At 38.1% G+C, this 21,786-nt stretch overlaps 1 protein-coding gene and 1 long non-coding RNA gene across 2 annotated transcripts; both read right to left on the bottom strand.

Annotated features, from left to right (window-relative positions):
- Positions 1–9,463: 9,463 nt before the first annotated feature.
- Positions 9,464–10,074, bottom strand: LOC130078407 (uncharacterized). The gene is made up of 2 exons (XR_008805923.1): positions 10,043–10,074; positions 9,464–9,875 (listed from the first exon to the last, which is right to left on the bottom strand). It is a non-coding gene; the product is annotated as an uncharacterized LOC130078407 (long non-coding RNA).
- Positions 10,075–10,171: 97 nt separating this feature from the next.
- On the bottom strand, positions 10,172–19,143 carry pck1 (phosphoenolpyruvate carboxykinase 1 (soluble)). Its single transcript, XM_056243900.1, has 9 exons — positions 19,077–19,143; positions 17,903–18,139; positions 16,895–17,079; positions 16,072–16,275; positions 15,717–15,904; positions 15,244–15,406; positions 13,351–13,575; positions 12,036–12,263; positions 10,172–10,707 (listed from the first exon to the last, which is right to left on the bottom strand). The coding sequence occupies exons 2-9, from the start codon at positions 18,124–18,126 to the stop codon at positions 10,256–10,258; spliced, it is 1,869 nt and encodes a 622-aa protein (XP_056099875.1). The 5' UTR covers positions 18,127–18,139; positions 19,077–19,143; the 3' UTR covers positions 10,172–10,255.
- Positions 19,144–21,786: the final 2,643 nt, after the last annotated feature.

The raw sequence follows: 21,786 nt of genomic DNA, 5'->3' as shown, positions 1-21,786 counted from the left end.
CTTCTGTCCAGCAGAGAGCGCTACAGTGAGTGCAGTTCTGCTTCTGTCCAGCAGAGAGCGCTACAGTGAGTGCAGTTCTGCTTCTGTCCAGCAGGGGCGCTACAGTGAGTGCAGTTCTGCTTCTGTCCAGCAGAGAGCGCTACAGTGAGTGCAGTTCTGCTTCTGTCCAGCAGAGAGCGCTACAGTGAGTGCAGTTCTGCTTCTGCCCAGCAGGGGTGCTACAGTGAGTGCAGTTCTGCTTCTGTCCAGCAGAGGGCGCTACAGTGAGTGCAGTTCTGCTTCTGTCCAGCAGAGAGCGCTACAGTGAGTGCAGTTCTGCTTCTGTCCAGCAGGGGCGCTACAGTGAGTGCAGTTCTGCTTCTGTCCAGCAGAGGGCGCTACAGTGCAACTAACCCTCAAACAAACCACTTTTCCAACCCTAACCCTACAGTAAATGTAGTTAATTATTACTCTGTAGTCTGTACTTAAATGTATAATTACACTGTAACAATGACACCTTAAAAATAAAGTGTAACCCACTGTGACTACATGCAGTTAATGTATATTACACTTATTTGAGTAAGTACAGTGTAACTACGTCACCTTAAAATAAACGTGACCTTTTTAACTATAGGTGTTTAATAGAAAAACTATAATGATTGATTGATTAAACACTGAACTGACTTCAGCAGAACAATGGCGAAATGAAATTAACTGTTTGCTCCATTTAATCACTGTAAAGATTACTGTAAAGATGATTTAAAACAATCTCTTTTGTATAAAGTGCTATAGAAATAAAAGGAACGTTCTCAGAAGTTATGAACAAACGTTCTTCCAGTGACGTTAATAGGACGCATTATCTGGGCTTTAGTAATGTTCTCAAAGCGTTCGCACAAAAACGTTATTTATAGCCTACATCGGTTTAGTTGGACGTTCGTCTAACGGTGTTTAAATGCTGCTTGTTTCAGAACGATCAGAGAACCTTCAAAACTAACATTCCCATAATGTTTAAAGAATGATACAATGGACTGAGTCCTTAACGTCCACATAATCAAGAAAAAAAAACGTTTTTAAAATGTTTAAAAACGGGGCATTTTTGAACGTTCATAAATAATATTTTCATAACTTAATGGAAACGTTAGCAAAGCTTTTTGTAATACATGTCAGTCAGCTCATGATCACCCGACCCGGATCCCGGTATTCTCCGAGTTTGAACTTCAGCGGCTCGTAAACTTTGACTCGTGTGTGGAAATCTCTGTTCAACATTATTGTGCGATAAGACGCTTGTTCCCTGAGTTGTGGAATCTCAAATATCCAATAAAAAGGAACGGCTTGTTCATTCAGAGGTCGTGAGCCTCAAAGCTCCTGTCGCTACACAAGTGTGTGAGTTAATGTCTCAACAGCAGAACTCGCGCAGATAACAGCAGAAAAACATGTTGTTCCTGAAGGGCTTCCGTCAGCAGAGACAGGACGTCTTCAGTGTGTGTTTGACCTGCACTAAACAACACACACGCTTCACACACTCAAACATCTCAGTCAAATCATCACTGTATTCCTCGAAAACATGTGCACTATATACTCATGACGTCAGCCATATATAGTTTGTAATTTAATAATATATTTGTTTAATATTGTTTTGGTAAATGGTAAATGGACTGCATTTATATAGCGCTTTCACAGACCCAATGGCCACCAAAGCGCTTTACAATTTGCCTCACATTCACCCATTCACTCACTCATTCATACACCGACGGGCGTTTTATACAAATAAACAACTTTTATACAAATAAACAATCTGTATTCGAAACCAATGCGTATTTTATTTATTACAATAAGGTCATAAATAAAAATAAATATTTAACTCAACTGTTGGGTTATTTTACCCAACATGCATTGGGTTAAATTAACCCACAGTTGGGAAGGTGCTATACCACCCCATTGGGTTATTCGTTGGGTTATTTTTAACCCAACATTTTTAAGTGAGTGCAACAAACAGCTGGTAGGGACTACAGGACATTCCTCCCGGGTTAGTGACATCACCAACCCTGGAATTTGCATAAACCCTGCCCCCTGAACACGATTTGTAGATTATCAATACAGAATATGCTAATCAATGACTAGAAGATAACTAACTACACATCAGCTGCACAACGTTACTTTAGAATGTTCTCTGATCGTTACTTTTGAATGTTCTCTGATCGTTACTTTTGAATGTTCTCTGAACGGTACTTTTGAATGTTCTCTGAACATTACTTTTGAATGTTCTCTGAACGTTACTTTTGAATGTTCTCTGAACATTACTTTTGAATGTTCTCTGATCGTTACTTTTGAATGTTCTCTGAACGGTACTTTTGAATGTTCTCTGAACATTACTTTTGAATGTTCTCTGATCGTTACTTTTGAATGTTCTCTGATCGTTACTTTTGAATGTTCTCTGAACGTTACTTTTGAATGTTCTCTGAACGTTACTTTTGAATGTTCTCTGAACGTTACTTTTGAATGTTCTCTGATCGTTACTTTTGAATGTTCTCTGAACGTTACTTTTGAATGTTCTCTGAACGTTACTTTTGAATGTTCTCTGATCGTTACTTTAGAATGTTCTCTGATCGTTACTTTAGAATGTTCTCTGATCGTTACTTTTGAATGTTCTCTGATCGTTACTTTTGAATGTTCTCTGATCGTTACTTTAGAATGTTCTCTGATCGTTACTTTTGAATGTTCTCTGATCGTTACTTTAGAATGTTCTCTGATCGTTACTTTTGAATGTTCTCTGATCGTTACTTTAGAATGTTCTCTGATCGTTACTTTTGAATGTTCTCTGATAGTTACTTTTGAATGTTCTCTGATCGTTACTTTAGAATGTTCTCTGATCGTTACTTTTGAATGTTCTCTGATCGCTACTTTTGAATGTTCTCTGATAGTTACTTTTGAATGTTCTCTGATCGTTACTTTTGAATGTTCTCTGATCGTTACTTTTGAATGTTCTCTGATCGTTACTTTAGAATGTTCTCTGATCGTTACTTTAGAGTGTTCTCTGATCGTTACTTTAGAGTGTTCTCTGATCGTTACTTTAGAATGTTCTCTGATCGTTACTTTAGGATGTTCTCTGATCGTTACTTTTGAATGTTCTCTGATCGTTACTTTTGAATGTTCTCTGATCGTTACTTTTGAATGTTCTCTGAACGTTACTTTTGAATGTTCTCTGATCGTTACTTTTGAATGTTCTCTGATCGTTACTTTAGAATGTTCTCTGATCGTTACTTTTGAATGTTCTCTGATCGTTACTTTTGAATGTTCTCTGATCGTTACTTTTGAATGTTCTCTGATCGCTACTTTTGAATGTTCTCTGATCGTTACTTTTAAATGTTCTCTGAACGTTACTTTTGAATGTTCTCTGAACGTTACTTTTGAATGTTCTCTGAACGTTACTTTTGAATGTTCTCTGAACGTTACTTTTGAATGTTCTCTGATCGTTACTTTTGAATGTTCTCTGATCGGTACTTTAGAATGTTCTCTGATCGGTACTTTAGAATGTTCTCTGATCGTTACTTTTGAATGTTCTCTGATCGTTACTTTTGAATGTTCTCTGATCGTTACTTTTGAATGTTCTCTGATCGTTACTTTTGAATGTTCTCTGATCGTTACTTTTGAATGTTCTCTGATCGTTACTTTAGAATGTTCTCTGATCGTTACTTTTGAATGTTCTCTGATCGTTACTTTTGAATGTTCTCTGATCGTTACTTTTGAATGTTCTCTGATCGTTACTTTTGAATGTTCTCTGATCGTTACTTTTGAATGTTCTCTGATCGTTACTTTTGAATGTTCTCTGATCGTTACTTTTGAATGTTCTCTGATCGTTACTTTTGAATGTTCTCTGATCGTTACTTTAGAATGTTCTCTGATCGTTACTTTAGAATGTTCTCTGATCGTTACTTTACAATGTTCTCTGATCGTTACTTTAGAATGTTCTCTGATCGTTACTTTAGAATGTTCTCTGATCGTTACTTTAGAATGTTCTCTGATCGTTACTTTAGAATGTTCTCTGATCGTTACTTTAGAATGTTCTCTGATCGTTACTTTTGAATGTTTTCTGATCGCTACTTTAGAATGTTCTCTGATCGTTACTTTAGAATGTTCTCTGATCGTTACTTTAGAATGTTCTCTGATCGTTACTTTAGAATGTTCTCTGATCGTTACTTTAGAATGTTCTCTGATCGTTACTTTTGAATGTTCTCTGATCGTTACTTTAGAATGTTCTCTGATCGTTACTTTAGAATGTTCTCTGATCGTTACTTTTGAATGTTCTCTGATCGTTACTTTTGAATGTTTTCTGATCGCTACTTTAGAATGTTCTCTGATCGTTACTTTAGAATGTTCTCTGATCGTTACTTTTGAATGTTCTCTGATCGTTACTTTACAATGTTCTCTGATCGTTACTTTAGAATGTTCTCTGATCGTTACTTTTGAATGTTCTCTGATCGCTACTTTTGAATGTTCTCTGATCGTTACTTTTGAATGTTCTCTGATCGTTACTTTAGAATGTTCTCTGATCGTTACTTTAGAATGTTCTCTGATCGTTACTTTAGAATGTTCTCTGATCGTTACTTTTGAATGTTTTCTGATCGCTACTTTAGAATGTTCTCTGATCGTTACTTTAGAATGTTCTCTGATCGTTACTTTAGAATGTTCTCTGATCGTTACTTTAGAATGTTCTCTGATCGTTACTTTAGAATGTTCTCTGATCGTTACTTTTGAATGTTCTCTGATCGTTACTTTAGAATGTTCTCTGATCGTTACTTTAGAATGTTCTCTGATCGTTACTTTTGAATGTTCTCTGATCGTTACTTTTGAATGTTTTCTGATCGCTACTTTAGAATGTTCTCTGATCGTTACTTTAGAATGTTCTCTGATCGTTACTTTTGAATGTTCTCTGATCGTTACTTTACAATGTTCTCTGATCGTTACTTTAGAATGTTCTCTGATCGTTACTTTTGAATGTTCTCTGATCGTTACTTTAGAATGTTCTCTGATCGTTACTTTAGAATGTTCTCTGATCGTTACTTTAGAATGTTCTCTGATCGTTACTTTAGAATGTTCTCTGATCGTTACTTTTGAATGTTCTCTGATCGTTACTTTTGAATGTTTTCTGATCGCTACTTTAGAATGTTCTCTGATCGTTACTTTAGAATGTTCTCTGATCGTTACTTTTGAATGTTCTCTGATCGTTACTTTACAATGTTCTCTGATCGTTACTTTAGAATGTTCTCTGATCGTTACTTTTGAATGTTCTCTGATCGTTACTTTAGAATGTTCTCTGATCGTTACTTTAGAATGTTCTCTGATCGTTACTTTTGAATGTTCTCTGATCGCTACTTTTGAATGTTCTCTGATCGTTACTTTTGAATGTTCTCTGATCGTTACTTTAGAATGTTCTCTGATCGTTACTTTAGAATGTTCTCTGATCGTTACTTTTGAATGTTCTCTGAACGGTACTCTGAGAACGTTTCCTGTTAGCTGTTAAATTAGCTGTTGATTAGTCTTATAATCAATTTCATCCATCATATCAAATCATTATTGTGTTTTCTAGGTGTTCAGAATAGAGTTTCACTCAGCGGATTCTGTGCAAATAAATGAGGAATTCCTGGATCAGATTCACATTCACTTTCTCCTCGTTTCTCCACTATATGGACGTCGTCCAACATGTTTCTCGTTCCCTAAAAAGACAGTTATTGGCAGCAGAACGAGTCGAGCGTCAGCAGCTCGTTATCTGACGTTATATGAGGGTGAGGACACGCCCCGTTTACCCAGCATGCACTGCTCCGGCAGATAAGGCTCCATCTGAAGTCCACGTTTCTGTCGCTCGTCCAACATTATCACTCGCATGAGCAAATATGCTTGAGCTTATGAACATTACACAAGTTTGGCGAGCGTCAGCATGAATGAACTTCGTCACTGCCATTCATGTGAATGTGATGTAAGTGTTCACATGAAGGCCATGCACCAGCCGTTTCCTCCATAGACTCTAGATGTCTTAAACTTATTCACATACAGCACATTATATTTAAACATTCAATATGATGAATGTTCTGCTAAAGTATATATACGTGCAACACACCGCAAAACATGACGCTCTTCCTCAGTGTTTCTGTCTCGTTTTCCAGCACAAACATCTAAACACTCTTAAATCAAGACACATTTACTGGAGAAACGAAATGACTGAAGATATTAAGTCTTGATTACTGAAAAATATCATGTAAATGAAGTGAGTTTGAGCTTAAAACAAGAACAAATATCTGCCAATGGAAAAAAATCATCTTGTTTTACATCGTTTTATTTTTTAAGCCTCACAGGAGCTTCGTCATTCATCAATGCCTCGTTAATGAGCGTTCAGGTTCATGATGATCATCTAATGAGTGCATGACTGATCTTGTGTTCCTTCAGGAGAGGTTCAAGAACCATAACGATTACTAAATGAGTAAAGTTTGTTGACAAAAGGTCTGAAAGTTTAAAATAACTTTTTCTAAAGAAAGTTAAAAAATGTTACTGTCATGTGTTAGCATGATTTAAAGTCGCCCTGTAGTCGATCATTTTATCCCTTAAAGCTCATCTTTGATCACAAAAATTACATATTTAAATGTTTTTCTTTTAAAAAATGTCTTCATGCCTTGAAATATCTTGAATGTAACTCCACACCCTCGCCTCATTTAGGATGCGCGGTTCTATGAATATGCAAATGAACCCCGCCTCCACTCACTCACTCAGCTCAGAGATCCACTGGTTGACGATCACACGTTGATCTGATTGGTTACAAGGTCGTTTGTGACGTCAGAAACACCAGCGATTTCAAACCGTGTTTTTGAGACTGTCTTTGGTTCACTGCAGTTTTAAGGAGGAAATACTCAGCAATGCTGTCGACTTATGAACTTACACATGGTTTGTCTTAAAGCAGATTAATAACACCACATACACACATAAACAACATTAAACGCTAGATTTTCACCACAGGGGGACTTTAAAGCTATCTCGGACCTGAATGCCACTTCATCCAGTCCAGTTTTTTTTTATATGCCCAAATTATCAGCCAGCCTCTGACTCACATTAATAATGTCTCTATTAAAGCTGGAAAATTTCCAGATACTTGGAAAAAAAACACTAGTTAAGCCCGTCTTTAAGTCCGGGAATATTGCAGATGCCAACTATCGACCACTTAGTCTAGTCCTGGTAGCATCTAAAATATTGGAAAAATAATTTCAGTACAACTAATTAAATATTTAGAAACACGTCTCTACCCGCTGTACGGTTTCAGACAGAATCACTGAATCTGCCATCGTTACATTATTGGAAACATTGTGCAGTCACTTGGAGATGGTCCTCACTGCAGAACATGAAATCCACGGGGAGGAGTCGGATCCAGATCCAACTCCTCCCACCTTACATATACCTAAACCTACCCATCTCCGCCCCCTGATCCCTAAACACACCCCTAATCCCTAAACCCACCCCTAATCCTACCCATCTCCACCCCTCGGATCTTGATCCGACTCCTCCCTGTGGATCTTATGTACTGCATTGAGGTGCTACTGGAGACTTGAGGAAATGGTGGGCGCAGTTCCTGGACTTAGAGAAGGCTTTTCGAGACCGTACACATCATTACCTCAAAACTATCATCTTTTAATTTCTCAAAGCAGGCACGCTTATGGTTTGAGTCATATCTACAGGGTCGAGAACAATGTGTTGTTATTGATAATGTAAAATGATGACAGGAATCCCTCAGGGAACTATACTGGGGCCTATCTCTTTAAAGTCTTGAAAAAGTGTCAATTTGGCTAAACTGAATACAAAGAAAACCAAATCCATGTGCTTTTCTATAAAAAAATACAACCAAATGAACATTGAAATGAACGGTGAAATCGTTGAACAAATCGAACAGGAGAAATATTTAGGAGTGATATTAGACTCTCAGCTAAATTTTAAAAGTCACATCAAAAGCCTTTCTTTAAAAACGAAGGCCGGTATAACTGGTTTCAGGACATGTGCTTGTGTCTTTATAAATGCTTGTGTCCCAGCTGTCGTCATTGGCCAACCAAACCACCCTAAAGCTCCTGAGCGGCTTTATAATCATACTTTTAAAATTTTACATAAAAAGCTCATCAGATTTCATCACTGTTCTATTTTTAAAAAACACAAAATCTTAAGTTTTATGTATTTTTGTAACTTTAGCCATAAATCTTTATTTAAATGTTTGAATAGACTTGCCCCCGAGAGTCTGTTTCTGCTCACAGACTGAAGTGAAGTGTGAGATCTACGACAGACATGTGAGACTGCAATAAAACATCTTCTGCTCGGACTGCGTTTCTGTGAAAGGAGAAACCATCTCTCTCCTGCTGAGATCGTCATCAACACTTCACTAAACCACCTTCAAGAAACGGACAAAATCCAGGCGCGTACAGCAGCAACAGTGTGATCGTGTGTGATCACGTCAAAACGTGTTATGTTGGTTTTTTGGACCTTTTAATGTATTCACGGTTTATTTAGTCATTTATCCATCTAGTGTAATATTTAATATAAAAAGCCCTATAGCGACAGGTGTTGCGAATTAGCCTTGGATATAAACACTGTACTGACATGGGATTGCTTCGAGAAGATAATCTGTGTTCACTGTATCTGTCCCTATCAAATAAACTACATAATTGATAGTGATAATACTCAGTCTTATATCGTCCAAAAGTCTTGATAAAAAAGATAGCATTTCGAGTCTGAGCCGAGTTTGGTGAAAGCTTAAAATTTAGTCGATGAAAATAGTACATCAGTAAGTTGGATTTGTCAAGCGATCATAACTATATAATGCACGATATCGTTCTGTTTATTCTCAGATTTGTCGTCTGTCCCTTTAAAACCCGAGCTCTTAAAGCAGGATGGATTCTGATTGGCTGTCAGTGTTTTTTTATTGTTCATAAACTGGGGAAAAATCGCTCTGAAAGTGATTCTGATGATATTGTTCTTCTGTGTCGTTATTGTTATAGTCGTGGTGTGACTGTTTATTATTAACTGTTTATTTATCGTTATAGTTACCGCTCTTGCTGAACGATCTGATTCTCCTCATATTTTCTTGTGGTTCAGTAATATAATTTTTCTCCTCTTCTAACTTTCCTGTTTGTTTACAGTGATACAGTATTCGCGATCTTCATTCGTTTAATAGCCTTCAGTTTCAGTTTGTTATCATCAGTTATTATGAATTCACACTTGATTTTTTCACACGTAATTTGCACTAAAACATTTTGTCATTAGTCTGCCAATATTATTTCACACATGACAGTATTAAAAGATGAGAAATCATAATTGCTCTCATTACAGTAGCCTGTTACTTCTGCTTGAATGTTTTTCTGTGATTTATGTATATGTACGTTTATAAATGTAGCAGAACATTTCCATCGTCTCCAGTGACAATAAAGCTCATTGTGAATAAAACACAAACACTAGATGAACATTTAAATATCTTTATTATTAATATCTAGATATAGTACGTAGATGGATAATAAGGAGATCTAGATATCAAAAGGCATAGAAATACAAAAATAATTTAAGACATTTAGAAAAAATGAAATGGTTGCAAACAGTTTAAAGTTTCTCGCCATAAAGCCTCCGCTGAATATATAAATGTGAACATGTAGTTGGACATTTTGCATCAATAATTTATAAGGTTAAATAAAAACAGTCCTTTAATTTCATTCATAGATGTCATCAGATCTTCGTCAGCTTGACACTTAAGGGCTCAATCTGTGGAAGCTCTTCTTCTGAATTTGTTTTCACACAATTTCACAAGTTTATATCTCACTTTTTTCCTCAGAATTCCAAGTTTATATATTACCATTCAGAATCTTTCCTCAGAATCTGAGCTTATATCTTACAATTCCAATTTTTTCCTCAGAATTCCAAGTTTATTTCTTACAATTCCAAATTTTTCCTCGGAATTACAATTTTTTCTCTCACAATTCCGACTTTTTCCCCCTCAGAATTACGAGTTTATATTTTACAATTCCAAATTTTATCTTCGGAATTCCACGTTTTTATCTCACAATTCTGACTTTTTTCCTCGGAATTCCAAGTTTATGTGTTACATTTCTGAGAAAAAACAAACGTAATTGCAAGATAAAAAGTAGCAATTACTTTTTTTGTTTAATTCCATGGCGGGTTCAGCCACTGATTAGAGGGCTAGAAATATAAAAAGTTCTAAAAGGAGAGTTTGCTGTCAGCTGACCGGCTCTAAAGCCGTTTCTCACAGCCGTCCCACTCTCTGCTCCAGCATCTCCAGCTGTCGCTCCATCTCTGCGGGCAGGTCCTGGTTAACCTCGCGCTGGAAGTACGCTCGGATCTCCTCCACCTCCCGGCTCCAGAACTGGGCTGAGATGTGGAAGAGCTGATCCAGGTCCAGGTCCGATGGCAGACCTCTGAGGTTCAGGTGGACGGGCAGGAACCCGACGGCGCTGGGCATCGCTCCAGCCTCGCCACTGATCCTGCGGAACATCCACTCCAGCACACGGATGTTCTCCCCGAAGCCGGGCCACAGGAACCGGCCCGACGCGCTCTTGCGGAACCAGTTGACGTGGAAGATCTTGGGCAGTTTGGCATCGGGATGATCCTGCATGCTCAGCCAGTGGGACAGATACTGGCCGAAGTTATAGCCGAAGAACGGGCGCATGGCGAACGGGTCGTGCATGATGACTTTACCTGGACACACAGCAACACACACGGCTTTACTATCGCTACACTTTCTTCACTTTCTCCAACATGATCATTTGGGCTGCACCAGAATGGAAAAAAACGATATTTTGTTTTTCTGCGATGTATTAAAAAATAGTTTCGGCAGATGACTTGAACAGGTGATTTCATTGTCCATCTGCATTGTTATTATTTTTAAACCCTGAAAAGATACAAGCAAAAAGCCATTTAGGGCTGACTAAAAGTTCTAAATAAAATAGATTATTGATGAAAATACATTTTTAAAAAAAATGTCTTTTTTTCTTTTAGTATCCATAATAATTGTATTATAATAGAAAAAAAAAGACTTTGTTTGTCAAAATTACATGTTTAATTCAATGTGTTACTTGCTGTTCCTTTTTAATTATCTGTGAAATTCACAAAAAAAAATTGAGTGGAAATTGTTTTTGACCAATTTAATATGACTATTTGACTATAAAATATTATTAATTATTATGATTGTTTCGCGATTATTATTAAATAAACATTACAAAATGAACTTTATTGTAATAACTTTTGTAATGTAAAATAAAATTACAATAAAAATTTGAATGATTGAAGTATTTATATATATATATTCATTTCTTCATTTTCAAACTTTAATTTTGACGGGCTGTCGGCCAATAGAAGAATGCACTGTGTATCACTCATAATATCAGCGTCTCAGAACGGCTCGATTCTGCAGATATTTGCCCCTTAAATAATATCTTAATTCATTTTTGCATTCAATTTTAATTCATTTAGTTGAATTAAAAAAATGTGTTGCCTTTTTAACATTTATGCATTTTGCAGATGCTTTTATCCACAGTAACTTACATTGTATTTAAGCTATAAATATAACATATTTTTTAACATTTAAAAAAAAAAAGAACTATTATAACTACTCCAGTAACACATGTGTATTTACTTAATTAAATTTGACCATATTGTGACATCAGTTTTATTTCGATATACGGTGCAGCCCTAATGACAGTACATGCAGTCGAACCAGCATTATTCAGACACTCCAACATTTCTCACATTATCAGTTTATTCGCTATAGTTTAGAAAATGGTGATAAATATGAGCAGAACTCAGTGGATATTTGACTGGTTTTGTCCGTCCTTCTGTTAGACTCTCACACATGAATTATGTTGAATATCTGTCAGCTGTTAAATTTAACTACACAATTAGATAATACCAGTTTAGCATGTGATTTTAAATCACAGTAACACTTGTACTTTTTTTAAGCTCTCGTTAGTTAATGCATTAGTTAATATGAACTAATTCTGAGTAATATTGTTCGTGCATCGACTCACCTGTGTGTTCGGCGGCCGCCGTGGCTTCGGATCTCATGGCCGCGCCCACAAACACTCCGTGTGACCAATCGAAGGCCTCGTACACCAGCGGGACGCCCTCGGGCCGACGCCCACCGAAGATCACGGCCTCGATGGGAACGCCTTCGGGAGACTCCCACTGCGGGTCGATGATGGGACACTGGCCGGCCGGCGTGCAGAAGCGCGAGTTGGGATGAGCGCACGGCTCGCCTGGAAGAGAAGAGAGAAGCCGTTATCATCAGTTCAACGAGTCGGAGTCCAGAAGAGAGACGTGAGCGGAAGAACCGGATCTGGGCTGCGTTTCCTAAAAGCATCGTTAGCCAACTATAGAGATCCTTGGCTCAAGACGGACAACACGTATATCTCCAATTTCGATTTAGGCAGCAAAAATGTTCTGCTATGTCGAATTTTGTCCAAAACCTATTTTTGCGAACTAGTCCCTGGTTTTTCGCCCGATCGGAACCAGACCAGTCTAGGGCAATGAACTTTTGCATTTGTGTGGCTGTAACAGGGTCATTTAGAAAAGGGGCGTGACAAAATACACTCAAAAGCCTATAAATCCTAAAGGAAAACTCAAAACTTCACAAAAATTGATGAGCACATGTGTCATAAGATGCTGAAAAAGCATGCAAAGTTTCATGGAGATCGGACCATAGGTGGTGCTATAACTGTCAAAACGGTCTCATTCTTATTAGGGGTTCAAGCACAAAGTGCTGAAACCCTAGGGTTTGTAAAACTGATTGTGCAGCCCAAACCGTAAGTGCTATAGTCTTGAAACCTGGCCAGATGGTAGGCCTCAATTTGGGGAGAACCTATCAGAGTATGAGCCCGATTGGCCCATAGGTGGCGCTACAGCAACCGCTAGACCGCTTGACTTACTGTGATCCTTGGCTCAAGACGGACAAAATGTATATCTCCAATTTCGATTTAGGCAGCAATTTTAAAAAAATCAGAGTATGAGCCCGATTGGCCCATTGATGTGTCATAACATGCTGAAGAAGCATGCAAGGTTTCAGACTACTAGTCCCTGGTTTTTCAGCATTTTTAAACAAGCATGCAAAATTTCATGGAGATCGGACCATAGGTGGCGCTATAATTGTCAAAAAGCTTTGAAAACCATATATTTCCTATGGTAAATTGCCTCTATTGGCTGTAAATGGTCTTTTCTATCTATGATGTCAATGGTTAAATGCTTGCTAAATAAAACTTAATGTCTTTAATGCTCATGTGCTTAAAGGCCTTAAATGCTTGAACCCCGCTAAATGCTGCTCGCAGCTTTAATTGTAGTTGTAGTTACCGTCCTCAGGCGTCCAGGGCCGGTTCTTCCAGGACTTCAGGGTCGTTCCCTCGGGCAGATCCTCATCCATGCCCTCCCAGTAAACCCCGCCAGCGCTGGTCTCGGCCACGTTGGTGAAGATGGTGTTCTGGTGGATGGTGTGCATGGCGTTCGGGTTGGTTCTGCTGGAGGTTCCTGGTGCCACACCGAAGAAACCGTTCTCTGGGTTGATGGCTCTGAGATTCCCTTCAACACAACAACAGAGGACGTCAACCGAAAGAGCGAAAAACTGCATATTTCTTCTCAGTAATAAATATATGATGATTATGCGTTTTAGCTGGAACGCCTATAGAGCTCGGATGATGCATTTCTGATAGAGCATTTTAACCCTTCGTTTGCATCGTCCTTAAAGTCTATGGAAGCTATGAAAAGTCTCAGAATTGCGTGATATTAAGTCGCAATTGAGAGAAATAGACTTTATATCTCGCAATTCTGACTTTATATCTCGCAATTCTGACTTTATATCTCGCAATTCTGACTTTTTATCTCGCAATTTTGACTTTATCTCGCAATTCTGACTTTATATCTCGCAATTCTGACTTTATCACGCAATTCTGACTTTATATCTCGCAATTCTGACTTTAAATCTCGCAATTCTGACTTTATATCTTGCAATTCTGACTTTATATCTCGCAATTCTGACTTTATCACGCAATTCTGACTTTATATCTCGCAATTCTGACTTTATATCACGCAATTGTGACTTTATATCTCGCAATTCTGACTTTATATCACGCAATTCTGACTTTATCACGCAATTCTGACTTTATATCTCGCAATTCTGACTTTACATCTCGCAATTCTGACTTTATATCACGCAATTGTGACTTTCCATCTCGCAATTCTGACTTTATATCTCGCAATTCTGACTTTATATCTCGCAATTCTGACTTTATATCTCGCAATTCTGACTTTATATCACGCAATTGTGACTTTACATCTCGCAATTCTGACTTTATATCTCGCAATTCTGACTTTATCACGCAATTCTGACTTTATATCTCGCAATTCTGACTTTACATCTCGCAATTCTGACTTTATATCTCGCAATTCTGACTTTATATCTCGCAATTCTGACTTTATCACGCAATTCTGACTTTATATCACGCAATTCTGATTTTATATCTCGCAATTCTGACTTTATATCTCGCAATTCTGACTTTATCACGCAATTCTGACTTTATATCACGCAATTCTGATTTTATATCTCGCAATTCTGACTTTATATCTCGCAATTCTGACTTTATATCACGCAATTCTGACTTTACATCTCGCAATTCTGACTTTATATCTCGCAATTCTGACTTTATATCTCGCAATTCTGACTTTCTATCTCGCAATTCTGACTTTATAACGCAATTCTGACTTTATATCTCGCAATACTGACTTTATATCTCGCAATACTAAGAAATAAAGTCAGAATTGTGAGATGTAAACTCGCAATTATGAGATAAAAATTTGCAATTATCTTTTAAAATGTTTTATTCTGTGGCGGAAACAAGCTTCCATAAAAGTCAGTGTGTTTTTTTATGTTTTTAATGCACAGAGCTTATTTCACACACACACACACACACACACACACACACACACACACACACACACACACACACACACACACACACACACACACCACTCTCTGTACCTTCGGTGTCGAACTTCATCCAGGCGATGTCGTCTCCCACACACTCCACCTTCACACACACACACACACACACACACACACACACACACACACCACTCTCTGTACCTTCGGTGTCGAACTTCATCCAGGCGATGTCGTCTCCCACACACTCCACCTTCACACACACACACACACACACACACACACACACACACACACACCACTCTCTGTACCTTCGGTGTCGAACTTCATCCAGGCGATGTCGTCTCCCACACACTCCACCTTCCAGCCCGGCAGAGAAGGCTTCAGCATGGCCAGGTTCGTCTTCCCACACGCGCTCGGGAACGCCGCCGCGAAATACTTCTTCTGTCCCGCCGGGTCAGTGATGCCCAGGATCTGCAGGGACGATTCATATTTAATAAAAAACACATAGGCTATATAGTCTATGCTGCTTGATATTGCAAACTTTATTTTAATTTATTAATTAATTTATCATAAATAATCATATAGTAATTTTGTTATAATTACTATAGTTATATCAGAGGTCTTGCACAATCGCAAAAAAACCTTTTAACAATAAGGTAGATAGGACATTAAAATAATTAAACTATAAGGTGTTTGTCCTGTCATTGATATTCGACTGACTCCACCAGAGAGGGAGTTTAGTCGAGGTAAAGCTCGATCTGGATGTGTGTCTGAGACTGACCAGCATGTGTTCGGCCAGCCAGCCCTCCTCTTTAGCGATGCGAGACGCGATGCGAAGAGCGAAACACTTCTTTCCCAGCAGAGAGTTCCCCCCGTACCCACTGCCGAACGACACGATGCTCCTCTGCTCCGGGATGTGCGCGATCAGCGTGAGATCCGGGTTACAGGGCCAGTTATTCACCAGCGGCTCTGAGAGAGAGAGAGAGTAAAAATAGTTTGGGTTTAATATTCATTATTATTATTTATTTATTGTATTGTAAAGATTTCTTTCACCATGCCTATTTGAATCTTTGAGAGAGAGAGAGAGAGAGAGAGAGAGAGAGAGAGAGAGATTCATAAGTCTCACTAGTACTCACTCTTGAGGGGAAGTGGGCATCCGACGGAGTGAAGACATCTCACGAACTCTCCGTTCCCGAGCGCGTTCAGAACGGCCTTTCCCACGCGGGTCATGATCCTCATACTGGCCACAACATACGGGGAGTCGGTCAGTTCGACACCGATCTTCGAGAGCGGAGACCCGACCGGACCCATGCTGAACGGGATCACGTACATCACACGACCTGAGGACGCACACTGTATCATTCTTCAAACATTACGGGAACGTTACATTGTATCATTCTTCAAGCGTTACGGGAACGTTACTTTCGAATGTTGTCTGAACGTTCTGAAACAAGTTGTAACATTTAAAAAAACATTCCATGTGATGTATAATGATGTATAAATATGTTTTTATGCTAACATTTTGACAACATTATTACCTGTGGTGTAAATCCAGCTTTTAATGTTGTTTATGTGTCTATGTGGTGTTTTTAATACGCTCAAACCATGTGTAAGTTCATAAGTCGACAGCATTGCTGAGTATTTCCTCCTTAAAACTGCAGTGAACCAAAGACAGTCTCAAAAACACGGTTTGAAATCGCTGGTGTTTCTGACGTCACAAACGACCTTGTAACCAATCAGATCAACGTGTGATCGTCAACCAGTGGATCTCTGAGCTGAGCGAGTGAGTGGAGGCGGGGCTCATTTGCATATTCATAGAACCGCGCATACTAAATGAGGCGAGGGTGTCAAGTTACATTCAAGATATTTTAAGGCATGACGATTTAAATGTGTAATTTTGGTGAGTTTTAAGGGATAAACGGATTGACTACAGGGGACTTTGACTGGACGCTTGTGTACCTTTCATGCACCCGGGGAAGCGCAGGTTCATGGCTTTGTCCCATTCCTCGGGTGACATCCATCGGCCGAGTTCACTGACGCCTCCTCCTCGAGGTGAAGGAACCGTGTCTCGCTGCTCCGGGGTCACGATCACCGTCTTGCTCTCGACTCGGGCCACGTCTCGCGGGTCTGTGCGCGCCAGCCAGCTGAAGAACACCAGAGAGACTCTACAGTTCATGTCGGTCAAAAAATGTATTTCAATAAAATGAATGTACTATATTTTAGTTTGATAATGTTTTTTCATTTAATATTTTGTATTTTTAGGGGATTTTATGGTACTAAATTATGTTTACACTATTTAAAATCCATTTATTCACTTTTTGAGCGTAGACCTGAAAATGAAATGTCCAGCTCAAACTGTGGTAAACCTTTAGAGCGACAGACTGAGGTTTGATCTCTTCTCAAACACGACACTCGGCAGATTATTGATGAAGTGAAAACAGTTTTTACAAATTAAAAACATTTTTTTTTACATTTATTGTTATGAAAAATGTTTTCAATTTTTATATGAAATATATAATATTTTAAATATTTTCAAAAACATGCTATACTCTAAAACTGTAAGAAAATCAAAGCCATAAATCTAAACTTTGTGAGTCTTGATATCTCAGTAAATGAGCGTTCAGTGAGATGTTGATCGGCTGCAGTTCCGAACGCTTCCACTAGAGGAACTCTGACCGCGAGGAGCACAAGTGCCAAAACCTTTACCAAGTTTCGTACCATTACAACTCGTTTCTGGCTGCGAGGAGCACAAGTGTCACTGTTGTTTCAGGACCATTTAACCTGTTCCAATCATGGCCATGATTTTTGTGTTCACACAGCAAGTGCCAAAACCTTTCGTACCATTCCGATAAAAAAAAAAAAGAACAATTTTAGGTCAAAAATGACTGTGGAGCAGCAGAGGGTTAAACTTTCTCCATCTCTTCACCATCATGAGTTTGTGTTTGTCAGAGAGGACGAGTGTCGTACCAGTTGTTGTACTTGTGTAGTTGTGTGATGACGCCCTGTTCCTCCAGCAGACTCAGCACGGCCCGGTTCTCCTCGTCGGACCCGTCACAGATGTGGAGCGAGTCCGGCTGGCAGAGACTCACGCTGTTCTCGATGAACTCTCGCAGCGCTGGACTCAGATCCGCCGGGACGTCCTGCAGGACTCGAGACAAGGCCCGGTTCTGGGACTGCAGCTGAGGAGGCATGATGAGGACAGTCCTGCAACACAAGACACAACTATTGGTCCCAAAAAATAAAAAAAAATTCATAATAAATGAAAAACTAAAACTAAATGAAACTAACAACAGTTACTGAAAAACTAACTGAAATTTAAAAAAATTATCAAAAATAAATAATCGTTTTCGTAATTAATAAGCTCTTTACTGTGGTGGAAAACCTGTGGCGGTTTAGGGAAATATGTCGATTAACCGCAGAACTTTTCATACTTTTCACTGTTAATTTGTATTACTTTGGTTCTTTGTTCAATCTGAAACTATTATTTTATTTTTATTAGTAAGATGTCTGTCTAAACTAAAACTAACATAACCATTAATGAAACTAACTAAAACTAAACTGAAATTTAAAGGAAAATTGAAAACGATATTAAAATAAAACAAAAAAATGCAAATTTTGAAAATGTAAAACTATAATAACCTTGCAACACACACACACACACACACACACACACACAGCCTTCAGTGGGTGTTTTTGATTTATACTGAATGATCACTCTATTCATGCATGCTTTTAGACCCCCAAACATCATCATCATCATCATCATCATATCTATCAGTTATAAACCCCCAATTTATACAATGAAACATTAATATCATAAAATTAGTTTCTATTTAGTTACAGTATTATATTTTATTCTGCTCACTTTAGTAATGTACTGTAATGTTTCAGAAAACATTCAAAAGTAATGTTCCCTTAACGTTCGCATAACGTTTTTAAAACATTTAAAAAGCTGCACCTTTTTGAACATTAAGAAAAAAAAATCTCATAATTTAATCATTGGAACTTTGATGTACTGTTACATGCATTATTTACTTGTTGATAATGCAATAGTTAGCATTTTTAATAAAGAAATGTTTAATCAAATTTAATATATTTAACAGATTAATAACTAATATTCTTATATATAATAATCGTTTACCTTAAGTGTTGTAGAAATGATTCAGCAGCTCTTCATCAGTCAGTGAGGATGAGGAGGGTCATCAGTGTTCTGCGCAATGTGTGTGACAGTCAGTCTTATATACAACACTGACCTGAGGAGGAGGCACACACACACACACACACACCGAACGAACGCATGTTAATCATTGAATCATTTCACTGTTCGTTTGGGAAAATACCTGATCGGACTGGAGCCTAAACCGACCTTTGACCCGTTCCGACGTGATGCAACAGCTGAACATGTCACGTCACGGAGGAGGAGTGACGTCACGTGCAGCTCGCGCGCTGATTGGTCGGTGAGCTGGAGGCTCGTCCGCGCGCGCACTCAGCACTTTCTGCGAGAGAAAAAAAAACTCATTTTAACATTTTATGATGAATTATTCAGTCCTCGACATCATGTTATAACAACCTACGTCTTGCGCTTGCATCATTTTAAACATTTCATTTCTGTAAATGAGTGAAGATGTTTTTTATCTGTAGGACATTTAAAGTGAGCTGAGAGCAAAATCAGAAACTTGATTTATTTCAGTGTTACTGGAAAAACGTTTGTTCATAACTTTGAGAGAACCTTCCAAAAGTTCCAAAGCATGAAAAATAAGTGTAAGTTGCCTATATTTTATGCATAACTTGAAAATAGGAATATGATGCTGAAACATGTGGAGAAATGAGACATGACTGTCAGATGAAAACAAACAAACTCAAACACGAACAGGACAAGAAGAGTGTGTGACAGGCTTATCTGAAGACTTGTGCTTGTTTTGGTTAAAGACCCTGTAATGCAAACCTGTAAGTCACAAAGAGCGCAAACCACAAAGAGATAAGAACCGGATGGCTTTAACAACACCTGATAAACTGTGATAAATACAGTCAATGAACAGCCTGAGTCTCACACTTATCAATCAAACTCTCATGTCATATTCTGTGTTCTTGTTTATCATCTCAGATCATCGGCTGAAGTTCATGCACTGCCGTAAGAAAATGTACCGGCCATTCATATATGTTTTACTGGCCATGAAACTGTTTAACAGGTAGTTAATTATGACACCAACATTTTGGATATCAGTGAAAATTCACAATTCTCTATTACAATTTCCGACACCACAGCTAAAACTACTAGCATATCTAATACAAATATAAAACATTATTAAAGACAAGAGTCAGTAATACAGTAAGAACAAATAATCAAATTACAAGCATAAGCACAAATAAATACAATATAATAAAGATACAAATTAAATAAAAAAAGTGCTTTACAGTTTTTTTTATGTATCTAACAGCAGGTACAGACATTTAATAAAGTAAGCAATGTAAAATAACACTGCATATTCTTTACTGTAAATTAAACATCCTTATTAATTAATCCTCAGCAAAAGTTATTCAGTGAAGAGTGATTTTTTCTGTCCTTTGTTGTTTGATTAACATTAAAACACCAGGAATATTAGGCTGCTGTCACTTTAAGAGCGAATGCACTGATCTAATATCTAATAACACGTGCATTTACATTTGCAACTTTTTTACGTTACGTTAGATACTCACTATTTTTTGACATCACTGCGTGTGAATTTGTCTGCTCAAGCACAGATGTGAAAGAGAGATCAGTTAAATATTCGCTTGACTTCACATGTTTGCACACACACATTGGGAAACGTCATCTTGCACTTGAATATTTAAATGGTCAAGGCTTAAACTTTGGTGACGATGCAGCGCTGGCCTGAGCATCGTTCATTTTTCTTCATGTTCACACATTGTTAGAAGAAGAATTCATAAAAAATGTGACTCGCCAACTCCGATTAATACTCGTATTTGGTGCATGGCGCGTGTTATTTTAGGCCCTGTTTCTAGAGACAGTGCATGTAAGAACTCAACTCACTATATGTTGTTTCTTTTGCATGGGCTTTTTTGAGTTTTACTTGCTTCCCAAAAGTTGAGAACTTTTTTTAATTTTGTCACTTGAAATACACGGGACAGATCAGCTGGATAAACACAGTTGAAAATAATTGTTCATGAGATCTGCATGTGTTAACCAGTGACTGATAGAGCAGATAAGCGCTGTAAAAGCACTTGTGAATGAACACACATCTCACCGATAACCTTCTGCGTTCTGCAGATCTTTGTCAAGTATAAGCTTTGAACTCTTCATGTTCATCTGTCAATCATATAAAGCTGCTCTGATCAACACCAGCGCAGATGCGACTGAACCCGATACGTGTTTGGCCTCTGATGAAGACACACATAATCTATAGAATACATGTTGCAACTCAAATGTAAGCATCTGTCTGTTTTGATATCTTGTTTACCAGCAGCAGTTATGATGTGAAATCATTTACAGCTTGTATGAATAGTTCACAGAAAACAGTGTTAGCCGAGAGCCTCCTGCCACATTTATTTGAAACTATCATTTCAAAGCTGGAAAATAACAGTGTCAAATTCATCAGTTTAGTCATTCAGATCAAGTCACTTGAACTTGCTTTTGAGAAATACTATGGTACAGTGTAACAGATGATGATGTCACTGTCACATAATAATGCACAACTTTATTATAAACCATGTGACTGGATGATTACCATATTCATTTAAAATCGTATTTTGGCATGTTTCATGTTTGAAAAAAAGACCACAATGATGCCATGGTCCTTCGTCGGTAGTGATTTGAACTGATGATACTCAGACTAACAGCTCGTTTCTCTGCC

The sequence above is a fragment of the Rhinichthys klamathensis genome, unplaced genomic scaffold (assembly GCF_029890125.1).
Source record: "Rhinichthys klamathensis goyatoka isolate OS25496 unplaced genomic scaffold, OSU_Roscu_1.1 h1tg000865l_1, whole genome shotgun sequence".
Classification (NCBI taxonomy): domain Eukaryota; kingdom Metazoa; phylum Chordata; class Actinopteri; order Cypriniformes; family Leuciscidae; genus Rhinichthys; species Rhinichthys klamathensis.
Note: the sequence above shows the minus strand (reverse complement) of the source record. Positions and strands in the feature narration are given on the sequence as shown.